Source organism: Colius striatus, chromosome 3, assembly GCF_028858725.1.
Source record: "Colius striatus isolate bColStr4 chromosome 3, bColStr4.1.hap1, whole genome shotgun sequence".
NCBI lineage: Eukaryota > Metazoa > Chordata > Aves > Coliiformes > Coliidae > Colius > Colius striatus.
In genome coordinates, this window is record NC_084761.1 from 96,943,289 (window position 1) to 96,960,770 (window position 17,482).

Sequence of the window (17,482 nt, forward strand, 5' to 3'; positions counted from 1 at the left end):
AAAAGACCTTTAAGATCACAGAGTTCAATCACTTCCCTCACACTGCCAAGCCCACCACTAAACCATATACCTCTGCATCTCATCTATGCATCCTTTAAATATCCCCAGGGACGGGGACTCCCACACTTCCCTGGGCCACTGCTTAACAATCCTCTCGATGAAAAAGTTGATCCTGAAGAACTTCCCAGCTTCCAGTGGCTAAAGCCTTTTGTTCAACCAGCTGTTTAGATACTGCAGCTGGATCAGCAGCTCAGAATGAGCAGGCTCAGGTTTGCTGCCTGTCATTTCTGGATCTGCTGAGCAGCATCACAGCCTGACTTGGCCCCAGTCACCATCCAAAGTCTACAGGGAGTGACCTCAAGCAGCATGATGCATGTAGATCATCACATCTGATAATAAGACACCAGCTCTTCTCCCACTGTGATGTCTCAGGTACAAACCCAGGTGAAGACTCTCTACAAACCTTTCTCAGCTTGCAGGGCTCAGACCTTTGACTTCTCTAACCTGAAATCAGGCCTTCCACTCTCTCCATTACTCTAATGATTTAGAATCCACCAAGCTGGGGGAATTCAGTTCTATACTGATATTTTTTCTGTTGTCTCTTGAAAAACATGAGGCAACAAACACAGGCTGAGCAAGGGAATTCTGTGTGCAGACACACTTCACCTGCTGAGCACGACAGGTACGGATCCATGAAGAACAATGCCATGTGGAGAAGCTCCTCAGCAGGAGCCACCCTGAGAAGAACTCACAAGAAAAACCTCCTTCTAACAAATCCTTCTTTGAAGGAAGCCTTCCTGACATGTTTTCAACCCCAGTTTTTCCATCATGGAACCTACTTAAGAGCAAGAAAAGAACCATCCACCTTGGCCACCTGTCCGAAGCAATCGGTACTGCTGACTGTAGTGTTGTCACAAGAGCCTCCAGTTGAATCATGGCCCTTCATTTCCATGGAAAAAACCCTCTGATGAATCTTTTAACAGAAGAAAGCTTTCAAAAGATGCCTTCCAGAAGTGCAACTCATCCCATTAATGAGTTGTTCAACCAGAATGAGTCACCCTCTCATTTGTATCATGCCACAGGGGTGCACAGGACTCTTACAAGCAGAGAGGCAATAACCCTTCATGGTGACTTTTTCCTGCCAAAGATAGTTTGATTATAAGTTATGAATCTTTTTTAGAGACAGATTATTCAGATACACTCAGAAGTTCAACTGAAAACTAAATGCCTGGTAGGAAACTGGCAGAACTGTGGCAGCCTCTCCTTTAAAGGCTCCTAGAGCTTCCCATCCTCTGCTGATGTGGCTAATTCACCATGGGTTTGTTTCTTCTTGCTCCATTTTTCCCCAGAAGCTTGATTTTTCTCTTGAGTTTTAGGAATAAAGTTAATTTGAAATGGCAAAATAGATAAGAGGGAAGGAAAAATGAATGGCAGTGGTAGGAGTGAGAGGGAGCAGGTCTATGAGTGAGTGAACAATGGAAGAAGGTGAGTAGATAAGGACAGGTAACTGATGAGAAGGAAACTGAAGAAGAAAATCAGTGAAAGAGTGAAAAACAGGGGAAAATAAACTACAAAACCAGAGAAGTAGTAATCACAAGAAAAGTGAGTGGTACTGGTGAAGAGCATTGCAGCCACCCCCTGGGACACAGCCTCTCCAAGGACATTCCAGACAACAAAGGTGGAGACCAACGCTCTACCTGAAACAAAGACTTCCAGCAAAGCAAAGGAAACGCTGCCTTCTCTGCTCCTCAGTGCCAAAAGCTCTGTGGCAGTTTCAACATCCCATGGTTCTCAGGCCTACTGATTTCTGAGGCCCCAACCACTTCCAGCAAGGACAAGCTGCAGGGCCCTGTGTCAGCGTCACGCAGCTCAGCTGCCGTAAGCCAATGGCGTGCTCTAAGCAGATCACACATTCACGAGACAAGCAAAGCTGTGTTAAAACCCAACCACCATTTGGCCAAAAGGAGAAGTGAGCCATGAGGATGTTTTCATTAACCATTGTATTTAGCATTGCCCAACAGCCAAAAGAGCAGAAATGCAGAGTTCCCCATGCTGTAAACAGCAAGACAAGCCTTTCCTCTCTGTGTCATCCCAGGCAGGAGAGAAGTATAATCGAGGTTCTGCTCCCCTCTACTCAGCCACATCTGGAATAGCATGTGCAGTTCTGGGACCCTCAGCTCCAGAAGGAAAGAGAGCTGCTGGAGAGAGTTCAGGGCAGGGCCACCAAGATGAAGGGACTGGAGCATCTCCCTTGTGATGAAAGGCTGAGGCAGCTGGGGCTCTGCAGCTTGGAGAAGAGCCTGAGGGGTGACCTCAGTCATGTTACAAACACATCAAGGGTGGGTGTCAGGAGGCTGGAGCCAGGCTGTGCTCAGTGATGGCCAATGATAGGACAAGGGGCAATGGGTATAAACTGGAACAGAAGAGATTGCAAAGAAATACAAGGAAGAATTTCTTCCCTGTTGAGCTGAGGGAGCACTGGCAGGGGCTGCCCAGATGGGCTGTGGAGGCTCCTTCTCTGGAGACATTCCAACCCAGCTGGATGAGTCCCTGTGTGCCCTGCTCTAGGTGGTGCTGCTCTGACACGGGGGTTGCACTGGATGAGCTTTCCAGGTCCCTTCCAACCCTTAATATTCTGTGATTCTAGAGTTGGAGTTACCTAGGTTTTCCCTCCCCAGGTCTGAATGTGCTCATAATAACAGCATTACCATGCCCAAGGGATCCCCTTTGACCAGGCAACTTGTGGGAGCTGAAAACACGTACTCTGTCAAGCATTTCACCATACTGTGATGACAGAAGGGTTCCTGAGAGAGTTCAAGTGAGCTGGATCTCAAAGTTCCTGGTGAAAGGCAGCCAACAGAAAGGTTCTGCTGATTTTCTAGTTAACCCTACAAAATATCCATGCACCAAACCATGCCCACCAGCAAGGTGAGCTACACCAGGTACAGCCCAGACTCATCTCCTTGTCTGTTGCCACACCTGATACAAGCAGGAAGGAAAAAAGGACAGACTGCACCAACTCTCAGCTCCCACCATTGGCAGATTGACATCCCAAGCACAATGACTTAACTGTTCCTCACTCTAAAGCTCCTCTGGCTTTGGACAGAACAACTGGATCCCAGAAGTCTGTCTGAAGAACCATCAGCAGAAGACACAGAACATCTCAAGCAACTCTTTGTCCTAGGCAGATTTGCATCCCTGATTCCAAAGTTTTGCATACAATCCTGCAGGGAAATGGGGCTGGAAGTTAGAAATTAAAAGGAGTTAACTGAATGGCTATAGTCCTAAAATGGCTTCAGTTGAGCTTATATCTTCTGCCCAGCTTTGGGCCATCCCACAACCAGGGTGTCTGCAGAGAATGTGGTTCTACCAGAGATGCCCTCTCTGTTCCCTACAGGTTTCCACCTACCCGTGTTTACCACATACGTGCTCCTCCACCACAGGAAGAGGTGATCCCTCAGGGACAATCAATCTAAACAAAGAAGCTTCTCAGCACTGGAGGAGGCCAGGAAAGCACATCCCAATCCCCTCTCCTTCCTGCCAGAGCCACTGACGATCCCCAGCATTGTCTTTTTCTCACTTGGCTTAAAAACTGCAGTGACTTAATCCCCGGTCAGTAAAAAAGGCCTGATGGAGACAGGTCTGTGCTGCTTCCAGGCCAGACATCTGTCAGTGCAATAGAAGGGCAGGGAGGGAATGGTGACAGGTCTGTGCTGCTTCCAGGCCAACCATCTGTCAGTGCAATAGAGGGGCAGGGAGGGAACAGTGACTCTCAGTGGCCCTTTGGTCCTGCTTTCTATGATAACACAAGGCAAGGCACCCGAGATGGCAGGAAGCCCAGCACGGGGTGGGAGTGAGAAGAGTGGGAAACTTGGTCATTCTTTATCTACATCCCTCCTCCAGAAGCTGTGCAGCACACAGGAGAAAGCTGACAGATAACAAGGACGTTAATTAGCTGATTGTTCAAGGTTGGGTTCCTGTGAAGTCTTTAGGGGCCACATCCTTACTGAAAAGCTTAAGTGAAAATAGGCACTTTTTCTAAATCAGGCAGTCTCATGGACTGGAATCCTTGGGCAGGCAAAGTAGTGTGATTTTTCACCTGCATCTAACTTGGCAGGCTCACCACCTTTCACTAATATCTGGGAGTTGCCCTTAGATACCTATTTAGAGAGGGAAATGAAGGTTTAGCAGGGACAGAAAAGCAACTCAGAGATGGGTTGTTCCTAGTCACATTTTCCCAGCAGTTACAGGAACACACACTGAAGCTGCAGATATTGCCCTCAGAGGTCCCACTCCTGTCACTTTTCTTTGAGGGTCATGCAGATGAGGTAGAATCATAGAATTGTTTTGGTTGGAAAAGACCTTTAAGAGCACTCAGACCACTCACTCTCCTCACCCTGCCCAGCCCAGCACTACCCCATGGCCCTCAGCACCTCAGCTCCATGGCTTTGGGATCCCTCCAGGGCTGGGCACTGCCCCAGCTCCCTGGGCAGCCTGGCACAGGGGCTGACACCCCTCTCAGGGAAACAGTTCTGCCTCAGCTCCAATCTAAACTTCTCCTGGGGCAACTTCAGCCCATCTCCTCCTGTCCTGTTACTTGGAAGAAGAGACTAACCCCCACCTCACTACAGTGTCCTGTCAGGGAGTTGCAGAGGGTGCTCATCTCTCCCCTCAGCCTCCTCCAGACTAAACAACCCCAGCTCCCTCAGCCACATCTCATAAGACTTATTCTCTAGTATAAGCAGGCAGAAGCCTAAATCCTCCCTTAGCCCCAGGGTTCCCCCAATTACTGTAACAAGAGTGGAGAGGAAGGTGGGAGGATTATGAATGTGTCATGGTCATCACACTCAGAGGAACCTTCAATGGTGTTGCCCCCTTCCCTTGAGAGACTGAGCAAGCGGGCTGCTGATGACCCTGAGCAGTGCCAGCCCCACACAGAACATGGTCTAGGCCAGAGAGTGGCTGTCCTGCCAACAGCAGGCTCAGTGCCCTTTCTCATGCTGCATCTCTTGGCAGCGTGTGGCTGGAAATGCAGGCAGCTGCTCTGCAGGCCTGGAGGCCTTCCCTGCTCAGCTTTCTAGTGCTCTCACAGGGTCACCTCACTCACCAGCTATTGATAGATCTTGACAGGCTTCAAAGCAGTGCAACAGCCTCTCACTTAAGAGAGCCTCTCCTAGGGACTTTTCTGCTTCAGAAATGAAGAGTTGAGCAGTCTTGCTGCTGGCTGTCTCGTAACCAAATAAAGGCTGCTGCAAGGCATCCCTCCAGCTATTCCAAATTCAGGCTACTGCAAACAAAATGAAGCAAAACTTGTGCTGAAGTGGAAGGAGGCAGCCAAAAAAGATTGGGTAAGTGCCTGGAAAAAGAGTAAGGGCTTTCCAAGTGAACTGGCAAGGAAAAGCTCTGGAGGTAGTGGGGTGCCTTGTCTTTCACAGCAGGAACATTTCTACATTAACTGTTTAAGATCTTTGTCAGCAACATGGAGGTTCAGCAAGGCCAAGTACAAGGTCCTGCATATGGGTCAGGGCATTCCCTGGTGCCAGTACAGTCTGGAGGATGAAGGGATTGAGAGCAGACCAAGGGAGGACTTGGGGGTGCTGGTGGATGAAAAACTGAGTATGAGCCAGTGATGTGTGTTTGCAGCCCAGAACACCAATCATGCCCTGGGCTGCATCACCAGTAGCATGGGCAGCAGGTCCAGGGAGGGAATTGTCCTCTTCTCTGGTGAGAACCTCCTGCAGTGCTGCCTTCAGCTCTGGGACACCAACACAAGAAGGACATGGAGCTGTTGGAGCAAGTCCAGAGGAGGCAACCGAGATGATCAGAGGGCTGGAGCCCCTCTGCTGTGGAGACAGGCTGAGAGAGCTGGGGGTGTTCAGCCTGGAGAAGAGAAGGCTCTGGGGAGACCTTAGAGCAGCCTCCAGTCCCTAAGGGGCAGACAATGAAAGCTGGAGAGGGACTTTGTACAAGAGCCTAGAGAGACAGGACAAGGGGTGATGGCTCCTGACTGACAGAGGAGAAATTTAGATAGAATATCAGGCACAGGCTGCCCAGAGAGGCTGTGGCTGCCTCATCCTTGGAAATGTCCAAGGGCAGGTTGGATGGGGCTTGGAGCAACCTGGGCTGGTGGAAGGTGTCCCTGCCCATGGCAGGGGGTAAAATGAGATAAGCTTTAAGGTCCCTTCCAACCCAAACCACTCTGTCAGTCTATGAAAACTCAGCACACAGAGATTTCTCCTTGCTAGGCTCCAGTTTCTATGAAGTTTCTATTCAAGTGAAATACTTGAGGGGGATCCTCTGCACTCTGCATTCACTAGAATTTAGCATCCAGATGACAACATAACTGGGACTAGAGACATACAGACAGAAAAGCAGAGCTGGAGGCACATGCTTGAGCCCAAGCACATGGCAGGTGCTGCAGTGAAAGAAGGGCAGTGTGTGTGTGAGTGCTTGGGAAGGGAGCCATCTCTGCAGGGGAGGGCAGGCGTTTGAAACTGTGACAAATTTAGCCCTGTTCATTCAGGACTATATTTTGCACTGCTAATGCCAGTGCTTTATCCCTGATCAGCCTTTGCCATCCATCATGTGCTTGCTGGTTGTTTTGGTTTTGTGGTTTTTTTCTTTTCAAGGCAGGACTGGATGTGTTACAACTGCTGTCTCAGCCTTTTCAATGGGGGGGATGCAGCCTGAGAGATGAGACGATGGGGGGAGTACTGACTGCAGGTTTCACAGAATCACAGAATCTTAAGAGTTAGATGGAACCCCAAAATATCATCCAGTGCAACCCCCCTGCCAGAGCAGCACCACCTAGAGCAGGGCACACAGGGACTCATCCAGCTGGGTTGGAATGTCTCCAGAGAAGGAGCCTCCACAGCCCATCTGGGCAGCCCCTGTCAGTGCTCCCTCACCTCAACAGGGAACAAGTTTGTCCTTGTGTTGCTTTGGAACCTCTTCTGTCCCAGCTTGTCCCCGTTGGTCCTTGTCCTATCATTGGCCATCCCTGAGCACAGCCTGGCTCCAGCCTCCTCACACCCACCTTTGATGGATTTGTAACATGAATGAGGTCACCCCTCAGTCTCCTCCAAGCTGCAGAGCCCCAGCTCCCTCAGCCTTTCATCACAAGGCAGATGCTCCACTCCAGCATCTCTGTGTCCCTGCACTGAGCTCTCTCCAGCAGCTCCCTGTCCTTCTGGAACTGAGGGGCCCAGAACTGGACACAATATTCCAGATGTTGTCTCACAAGGGCAGAGTAGAGGGGGAGCAGAACCTCTCTGACCTACTGCTCACAGCCCTTCTAATCCACCCCAAGATGCCATTGGTTTCTTGGCCATGAGGGCATATTGCTGGCTCATGCTCATCGTGCTGGCCAGCAGCACCCCCAGGTCTCTTTCCCCTACACTACTCTCTAAGAGTTCATTCCCCAACCTGTACTGGTACATGGGGTTATTGTTTCCCAGATGCAAGACTCTACAGTTGCCCTTGTTGAATTTCACTAGATTTCTCCAAGACTTCCCAAGTTGTGGAGCTCCTACAAGGCAGAGAAAGAGTCTGACCTCAAGATTTGGTGATCTGTAAAACAGTTTTTCATCCAGGACAACTTCAAGATGTTCTAACAAAACCTCACCAAAAATTTGCCTCCTCAAATAGAGGGAGATCCAGAACTGAAGACCAAATTCCTACTGTTTCTCAGCAGAACTCATTTCATCACCAGTTAAAGCAAATGCCAGGATGAAAATAAAATGATCAATTTGACTCTAATGAAAATGCAAAAAAAATGGCAATGCTGAGGGAGTAGGGAACTCACCAAAACACAAAGCAAAAATGCACCAGGCAGACTCAGCATGTGTAAAAAGAATCATCCTGGGCACCATACGACAGAGGAAAAGGTCCCCAAATCCACGCTTCTGTTGCACGTGTTCCTGACTGCTCACCCACTGGGGGACTTGTAATCAGTCTGTTTTAAACTGGAGATTTTCAGGAGATCACAGAGCTCACCTTAATTCCCACTTTTCCTAAGCAATGCAAGGAAGAACCCGGAGTCAGCTGTCTTAAATCACTAAACATCATCCAAGCTGACACATCAAAGGGGTTGGCACAGCAAACTCAACAAAACGGTGAGTCTCCTCCAAAGGTCTTCAAGACCCACGTGGACATGTTCCTGTGTGACCTGATCTAGGTGACTCTGCTTCTGCAGAGGGGCTGGACCAGATGATCTCTAAAGGTCCCTTCCAACCCCACCATTCCACGATTCTATGATTCTGTGAGCTGCCCCTGCAAGAAATTCCAGCACACTTTGAAGGAAAACAGAGAAAGCACCTCCCCAGCAACAGCACTTAAGGGATTGGCTGATGTCCTCAGCTGTAGCTGTCCCTTACTCATGTTTTATTGCAGAGAGCAGTAGGCATTTGTACAACCCATGAGTGTGGAAGCCTTTTCTGTCTCCTAGTGATAAAGATATCCTGTGGCAGTGATAAGCTAATTATGCACTGCGTAAGGAAGATTAACTATTAATGTGGTGCTCTCTCATGGCACTGCCTTCCCCCTTTTTTCCTGCTTTAAAAAGAAAGGGTAGCTTCACCAAATTAATTATTTCTAAAACACTGGCATCTTGTTGAAGGCTTTGTCTTACCAGCTGCATCTCAAAGCTAAGTAGCTCTCATCTGTGTATTCTGGGTTCAGAGCCCATCTGCCTCTGGCACCCTTCCTTTGCTGGAGATTTTCCTATCACCTTTGAGACAAGATGATCACTGAGCACTGCATGTAGTTTGGCAGTGTTCCATTTGCATAAATAATGCTGCTCACTGCAGTATTTTCACTTACTCCCTCTCTCTCTTCTCTAGTCTTAGTCACTGTTAATTGTGTTCCACACACATCTCATCCGTCTCCTTTTCCTGCCTGGCTCTCGTTCTGCTTTCCATTGAAAAAGTTGTTCAGATGAATTCTCTCCACCTGCACTTGTCCAACAATTCCCTCTCTGCTATGGGTTGAGTTCCAGTTCCATCCATAATGAGGTTTCTTTGAAATTCCTACTACCCCTCTCTGAAACAATTTTGTGCCATCCCATCAGAGATCTCAATTGAGACCCAGGACGGTGCCAAAAGCCTTTTCCAACAAAAGTATGTCCCTCACTGCTCCTTTCTTGATTATTCTTTACAGGCTACAGCAGCTTTTCTCTTGGTGGCTTTCTAAATGCTTACAGATGTATTTTTAACCATAATGTATGCACGAGTAACCTGAATCTAGTCTGTGTTTAGCCCAAGCATCAAATTTTGGTGTGAACCTGAAGGTTTTAGGCCTGGCTACAGCCTGATGAAAAGAAGAAGGTTTTGCTTCATTTTCTGCAGCCCACTGAGAGATCACATTAACCCCAAAGGCAAGATGCTCTGCACTGAGCCCCCCTAAATGCACTTCATAAGGGATAACAAAAAAAGGTGGGGAATATAACTCCAGTTAACTTTGGCAAGTCTCCTTCTTTCACTTCACTCTACCTAAGGCCAAATCTTCCTGCTGAAAGCAAATGAAACTGAGAGTGATCTTTCCTGTGTGTGCAACATGCTAAGCAGCAAGAAACTCCATTTTCCCACTTAAAGAAATACTCAGGTGACAGCAGCAGTGCCAAGTTCCATGGAAGCAAACTTGGCCTCATACTGTCCAAGTCTGACATTGACTCATTGTTTTTCAGCAGAGGTTACTCTTTCCACTGAACATGCATTTCCATTGCCATCTTGCAGGCTGTTATTCAGTACTTTAAAGTTCTGCATCTGTAGTTATCTGGGGCTTGTTTTTCCTTTTTGGCTCTTCCACCACATATTGAGGCCCTCACTGAAGAGGATGTTTCTGAACATCAAAAGAAGTTAAAACAACCTTCAAGGGACATCTTGCGACCTTATCTAGGTGATCCTGCTTCTGCAGGGGGGTTGGACTTGATGATCTCTAAAGGTCCCTTCCAACCCCTACCGTTTTGTGATTCTATGAGCTACACTGGTCTGAACCAACCAGAAAAGATGTTTCTTTCCTTCTGAAGCAAGAAAGCTCCCAATTCCTTTGATACTGCACTGCCTTTGGCACACTACACAGCACGTTATGGTATTTATAACATCACTAAAATGTCACAGGGCTACAATATTTAGCTGGTTGTTGCTAAGGTTTTGTTTTCTACTTTTAGTAATTCGATCCCCCCTCTGCTCTTTTAATGAAGTTGAAGCTTTCTAGAGCAAACGACTGGATCTCCCCAGCCAGAGTTGCTGGAAGTGATTAAACTGATGACAAACATGGAAAGATTGCTCTTCCCAACAACAGAGAGTTAATCAGGGACAAATGGGGTGTAGTGAAGCACATGAGAGGAAACCAAGAAATGGAAGACATTACTGGTTTTCTACCTTTGTCAGAGAATGGTAAGAGTTGGAAGAGACCTCTAGAGATCATCTAGTCCAACCCAGAAGCTGCACCACATCTAGTCCCAGAATGTTGTAACTGTCAAGGAGTCTCAGGCAAATCTACAACCTGACAAAGCAGCTGAATACCAACCTCGTTGTATAAATCACTGAATTCTTCAACCACATCTTTCGGGATCCTCTGCCCGTTGTTGGTAAGATGATAAGCCACCCCATTCTTGGAGTAAAGACTGATCCTGCCGACGCTTCTCTCGCCATCAGTAGTCTCTTCAAGCAAACCATTGTCTTCTGCTAGATGATAGACTGGGTTTCCATGTGAACCATGAATCCACGTAGCTCCCAGTTCAAAAGTGGCGTGCCCTGCAGGAGAGTGAAGCAAGCAAACTAGTTATTGAAGGCCATTTTCCTGAAAGCTTCTCACTTTCAACCCTAAACACAAGGTACATGCACAAAAGGAGAACAGTTGCTCAAGGGCAACACGAGTTTGAACGTCACTTAAGCGAGCTTTCTTTGTTAGGGAGGTTCTTAGAGAAGTCCTCTAAACCAATCCAATAGGATACAAGTTTAGACAGTGTTAGAAAGATGGGATGTTTCCAATAGAGATATAGCACAGCAACACACTTCTGATATTTAAGGCAAAATTCAGACTCTTCCAGGTTCCTGGTTCCTACCATGGTTGTTGCTGACTGCTCTGTCCTTGCTACATGGCCTTTCTCAACCATCCTCTCTAAATCTGTCCTGAAGAAGAGGATCAGACAGCAGAGCATGTACTGCTGGAGTTGCAGCACAAGCCACATGCTAGTGAAAGGGGTGAGGGAAGGAAGAGCTGTATGAAGCCACACTGCACTATCACAAAAAGGACATACAAGGATACTTACATAAACATTATAGCTGTTGGGAAAGAACAGAGTATGTAACAAGAGTTCAGATACTCCCTGTATTCAAAAGGAGGGGATGGATACCCAGACACAGGAAGAAAAGCATCTACAGCAGGGAGATGCAGGAAAATTTGGAGTGCCCTGGGACAGCAATATTGACCTGAATACTAAACCTTGTGCTGTGATTAAAAATGCATGTTGTTTACAAATACACTGCAGTACAAAACACATTTCCACTCCCCAAGTGAGGAAACAGGTTATATTTTATTCTTTATGCCTTTGAAAAGCCAAATTTGCTTCTTCAAAAAGATGCAGTCAGGCTAAACACTAAATGCATTTAGTCTTCACCACCTACACTCTCTGCCTGCAAAACACAAAGAGCTTGCTCAGCCCCACTCTCTCTCTTTTCCTCATAACTGACCGTCCCTAAGCCAAGGCTGCCACAACTGGGCTGGTAGCACAGGGAGACATGTTCAGCAGCTGAAAGGAGGTGCTAAAAATAAGCCTGGGGCACGTCCTCCACCCACATTTTTACAGATTCTCCAAAGTCCAAAGCTAACTGTTTGAAAGTCTGACAAGGCTGTGTTGGCCCAGCACCCCAGTCAGCACCACTCTGTGCAGCTGGCTCAGCAGAGCTCTGGCAATGCCTGATTAAGTGGGACAGTCAATAGGATCCTGCCTGACGGGGAAGGGATCATGCAGTTACCAGTCATCATATACTGTTTAACATGTAAATCTATGCTCAGACAGACTGAAGCTGCAGTACTACACTATAATACAGTCAGGTTTAACAGGTGAAAGCTCTAAGAAGTGCTGCTCTCTCCAGCTGAGCCATCACCTCCATGCATCTTGTTTTTCAAGCAGGCAGCCACCTCATCACTAAGGAACATACTGATTGCCCTTCAAAACATGCATCACAGGACTGGAGAGCACTACATTTCTACCTGTACCTAAAACAAAGCCTGTGCTTCAGTGTGCAGCACCAAGTCACAAAGGTGCAGATATTTAAGGTGTTGAAAACTCCAATACACTCCCAGAGCATCCAGCTTAACAGAAGTCACTGCTAAATATTGGCAGCCAAAGGTACAAAGCTCATAAATATTGCATGTGGCAGTCACCTTGTTAATGCAATCCTCCTGCGAGCCATCACATGCCAGATCAGCAGCAGGAATACTGTCTGCTGCTTTATGTCAGGAGCTTGCTCTGTGCTACACTAACAATCCTCTTCTATACAGCTCTAATTTATGGGGCACCTGATCTTTGAAAGAACTAAAAGATATGCCAGCAGGTCTCTCTGCACTGGAGCTCAGTAATAACTAGGATGTGTTCCAAGTTCTCCTGCTTTCAGTAGCTGTGTGGAATATAATCAAATGCCAACAAATTAAAACTAATCACTCTTGCCTGTAATACTCATCATCACTATTGAGCAGATAAACCAGTTCATGATAAATGATTTAGAAGTGTAAAACTAAAGGACATCTTTTTAAACAGCTGATTTATTTTCAGGGCTTTAAAGGATTTGAGAGTCAATATTAATCTGTTTCAAGTGACTCATTCAGTACAACAATAAAAAACAAAGAGAGAAAAAAAATCCCTCTCCTTCCTATTCTGTGAATGTAATTACTGAGACACATGCTGCAACTGTACACAGCAGTATTCCACACCAGCAAGTTCCCAGTGGAATGCACAGGTTGCGTGCCAAGCCTCTGGAACACGCACGGGAACTTCCCCACTTCCCTTTGCAGCCTGAGCTGTTTCTTGGGCATCCTGTCATGAAATATCTGCAGTGGATACAGATGTTATAAGTCATATCCAAGAAACACCCTTACTGTCCACAAAGATACAAAATCCTCTGCATTACCTGTGCTAGAGGTGAATTGAAGCCCTGGCAATCCCCTGTGTTGAGTAGCAACACTCTCTGTGCAGCTGAGGGGAAATACACTGCTCCCTGAAGCTCTGTTGAAGATTTAAATCAGATCCATAGTAAATTGTGAAGACAGAGAAGTTTAACTGTTAAATGCCATTTAGACAAGCAAATCAGAATGGTCATATGTTGAAGACCTGGAAGAAACACTTCTGTAACGGTTGTGAGAAATGAGCAGGTCTTGCATGTCCCAGGTGTGATCTTCACAGAATCACACAGAATGGCAGGGGTTGGAAGGGACCTTTAGAGATCATCCAGTCCAACCCCTTTGCTAAAAGCAGGTCCACCTAGATCCACACAGGAACGTGTCCAGCTGGGTTTGGAAACCTCCTGAGAAGGAGCCTCCACACCCTCCCTGGGCAGCCTGGGCCAGGGCTCCCTCCCCACAGCACTGAAAGAGTTTTTCCTTATGTTTAAATGGAACTTTTTGTGTTCCAGCTTCTTTCCATCACCCCTTGTCCTGTCACTGGATACAACAGAAAAAAAGTGCTGCCCCAACCTCCTGACACCCACCAGTGAGATATTTGTAACTATTAATGACATCCCCCCAGAGTCTCCTCTTCTCTAGACTAACTCTGGACTAAATCTTATCTGGATCTTGCTGTTCCAGGCAGCACAGAAGAAGAAAGCACAGCCCAGGACCACACTGCCCTTTTGCCCACATACCAGGGAACAGGGAGGTTCTGAGTACATGCTTCTGAAGATTTCATCACCCAACAGCAATCCAAAATTGTTTGGCTAAAAGACCACATGAACCTGCAAAGCTCACAAGAGGCCACACCATTGAACTCACACCTTGGGAGAGAACTGCAGCCCATATTCCCACAGTGTAACTTTCATAGCAGATAAGAAAAGATGGACAATTTGTGGCTTTAAGAAAGATATTAAAAGATCAAGATTTTTGATTCCTCTGCTCTGCAAATAGCAATTACATCTGCAAGGTGCCCATCAGACTGAAAAGCCTGCTCTTGTCTCATGTAAGTTAAGAAGTGTTACAAACCAGGAGGTAGATTCCCAGCAAAGGTATGAGTAACTGACAAAGATATCCAAAGGTCAGAGAATTGGTCCCCATATCAGTACAACAAAACTCTCTCACAGGTGCACTGACAAAGTGATATATTGCTCCCTGAAGATTTCAGGTCTTTGACACTTCCCTCCTCTCACAGACATGATCCAGGGTATTTTTAATGCAGTGTATTGTGAGCAAAGGACACACTTCCCATTCTAACCTCGATGCCAAGTCTCAGCAGAATGTAAAGTGCCCTATTCAAACCCTGGGGATTAGATTTGTCCAACTGCCTTTTCATTCATTTCCCTTCTGAAAGTTCATAGGACACTGCAGTTTATTTACTGTGGCGGGTTTATCGAGTAAAATATAGTAAGTGATGTAAGCACCTGACAAAGAAGAAGAAAGGAGGGCAGCAAGAGGCCAAAGGTAATAAATACAGAGAGAAACAGAACTAGTTAATTAAAATCAGGAAGGCAATTCAGTAAAAGCAAAGAGCTTTTTGCCTCCTGTGGAGAAGAGACAGGTGACGCTCTCCTAGATCCCAGGGAAAAGTTTCATTGACTACTGTGCTGCAAAGGGCAACGTTTGCTCCAGTAGTTTTGGATTTAGAGATTTGACAAGCCCTTCCAACTGACACAGGATTAAAATATCTAGTGGCTGCACCTTTATTACACATTGAGAAAGGAAGCCACAGAGGTAGGAAAGCTGCAAATCGGGATGAAAGGATACATTGAAGAGGTTTTTCCAGCAGCCTGATTCACAGTGGGTAGTGCCTACACACTACATTAGCTCTAGGGAAATGAATGGGGCTGTTTGTGAAACAGAATAGCTTGGAGCTTGCCCCTTTGTGAGTGGTCTAAGTCACTCAAACAGCCCTTCCACAGCCAGGAGATTTACTGACTGCCCCTAGCCCAGTCAAGACTGAAAGTGCTGGTGGAAACTGCCTTCATACAGTTATTTAAGCACAGAAGGCTTCTCACAGACCTGTTACACAGAGTTCTTCCTGTACAAGTGAAACCAATCATGAAATACCCCAAATTCTAACTCCCCTCCCCACCCTGAAAGGAGCCCAAAGATTTAGACTCTTGACAACATCACAGAATTACAGAATGCTGGGGGCTGGAAGAGACTTTAAGAGATCATCTTGTCCAACCCACTCTGCTAAAGCAGGTTCCTCTCAATCAGGTCACACAGGAACGTGTCCAGGTGGGTTTGGAAACCTCCCAAGAAGCCTCCACACCCTTGCTGGGCAGCCTGGGCCAGGGCCCCCTCACCCTCACAGTAAAGTAGTTTTTCCCTTATGTTTAAGTGCAATTTTTTGTGTTCCAGCTTTTCTCCATTACCCCTTGTCCTGTCACTTGAGACAACAGAAAAAAGTGCTGCCCCATCCTCTTGACATAAACTTTTTAAATACTTTTAGGTTAATGAGATGCCCCCCTCACCCTTCTCTTCTGAGCAGCCCCATGTCCCACAACCTTTCCCCATAAGGACGATGTTGCAGTCCCCTCAGCACCTCAGTAGCCCTCTATTAGACTCTCTCCAGCAGTTCCCTGTCTCTCTGTAACTGCTGAGCCCAGAATTGGACACAGGACTCCAGATGAGGCCTCACCAGGGCAGAGTAGAGGGGAGGAGAACCTACCTTGACCTGCTGCCTCCCTCCTCCTTGGTGTCCCCAGGATGCCACTGGCTTTGCCCACGATGGCACATTGCGGGCTCATGTTTAGTTTGCTGCCCACCAGTTCCCTCTCCCCAGAGTCCTCACCACCCTTCCCCACATGCACATTGACTGCAGAACCACATTTCCAAGATGAAATCAACCTACCACGGATACAAAGCCTCAGTGGTAGAAGGGAGCAAACCCAAGGCAGGACTCCCCAGGAGCTGCTCTTACCGAGTTTCACACTCTGGACGCGGCCTCCGATTCGGTCGCTCGCCTCGAGGATTGTGACATCCGTGAAACCGCTTTCCAGGAGCGCCTTGGCTGCTGACAGCCCTGCAAGCCCAGCACCAATCACTACTATTCGAGGCTGTCGTTTTCTCTGGAGGCCACTACTAAGAGGATCATCCGTGCTGTCTGCAGATATTTCACAACTTTGCATGCCGTCCAAGCTCTCTTTCTAAGGAACCTACAGGGAGGGGGGAAAAAAGCAAACAAGCGTGTTCAGGGATCTCAGCTCCAACTTCTTCTCTGCAGTTCAGAATCCTAAGGAAGTCTAAAACAAGTCAAACAAACAAACACCCCAAAACTGTCCAGCAGAGAAGAAAAAACTTGTGAACTAGGCTCAGCCTTCAAAGAGGACGCATAGGAAGGATAACTGAGGTCAAATTGGGATGCAGCAATGTTTTAGCCCGAAGCATCAGCACTGGAAGCTGCAGAAGTCATCACCCTCTTGCACCATGTAGGCTATTTCCAGAGAAGTCAAAAGTGTTTTCAAATTCCCATTCCTTTATATAACCTTCAAAAAGGGGCAATTTTGTGGTGAAGACTTTATAAAAGAGAAGGAAAAGAAAACCCCACAGCCGGTGCCAACAAGCTCCACAACACAGGAGTGAAGCTTTGCTTTGCCTCTGTGGCAACCACAAAGCATAGCTTCAGATCATGTAACTACAGGACTAGATAAAGAGGGTTTAGCTCAAAGAGTGGAGAGATCAGAGAGCAAAGCAATCACCACAGAGGCAGTGCAGATGGAAAAGAAAAATGTTTCAACTGATGAAAGCCAACAAGGGCCAGCTGAAAACTTCACAGCCACACAAGGCAACCCCCTGGAGCCATCAGGATCAGCCTCAGGCTCTGACAAAGACAGGTTCAAACACATACCAGCCCTGACTTGTCCAGTTCTACCTCCACCTACCCAATGCATCCAACTGTTCCTCCAAGCAGGATCCTGTTTTGTCTTTGCAAACTGGTAGAAGTCATCTTTTTAGCTTCATATGCCCTTCTCAGGGACCTTCTCAGGTCCCATCACCTTATTTTAGTGCACAGCCTGAGTCCATGGTTGAGGTTAAACCTTAACCAGATATCACCAGTATAGGACATCTCTACACATGAATGCCAATGTCTAGTCATTGGGTTTTGGGTAAGCTCACAGCTGCCTTCGAGAGTGTGGAGGAATAGGGTACAGAGACCCATCCTCCACCAGGCCCAAGAAGACATCAGATCTGACTTGCAAAGGACAAATACACAGCCCAGGATTCATCAGCCTGTGCCTCTGCTGGTGCTCAAAGATCTGGATAAAGCACACACACGATTCCTAGCCTTACCATCCTCCCTACCCAA

General features: G+C 47.1%; 1 protein-coding gene across 1 annotated transcript in view; it reads right to left on the reverse strand.

The window, feature by feature from the left end:
- SMOX (spermine oxidase) overlaps positions 1–17,482 on the reverse strand; it is a 59,751-nt gene that overhangs the window by 12,925 nt on the left and 29,344 nt on the right. Inside the window, exons 2-3 of the mRNA XM_061994034.1 lie at positions 16,097–16,331; positions 10,528–10,754 (exon numbers count right to left, since the gene is read on the reverse strand). Of these exons, the coding sequence (XP_061850018.1) occupies positions 10,528–10,754; positions 16,097–16,304 (435 nt within the window). The 5' untranslated portion in view covers positions 16,305–16,331. The remainder of the gene's footprint in view (positions 1–10,527; positions 10,755–16,096; positions 16,332–17,482) is intronic.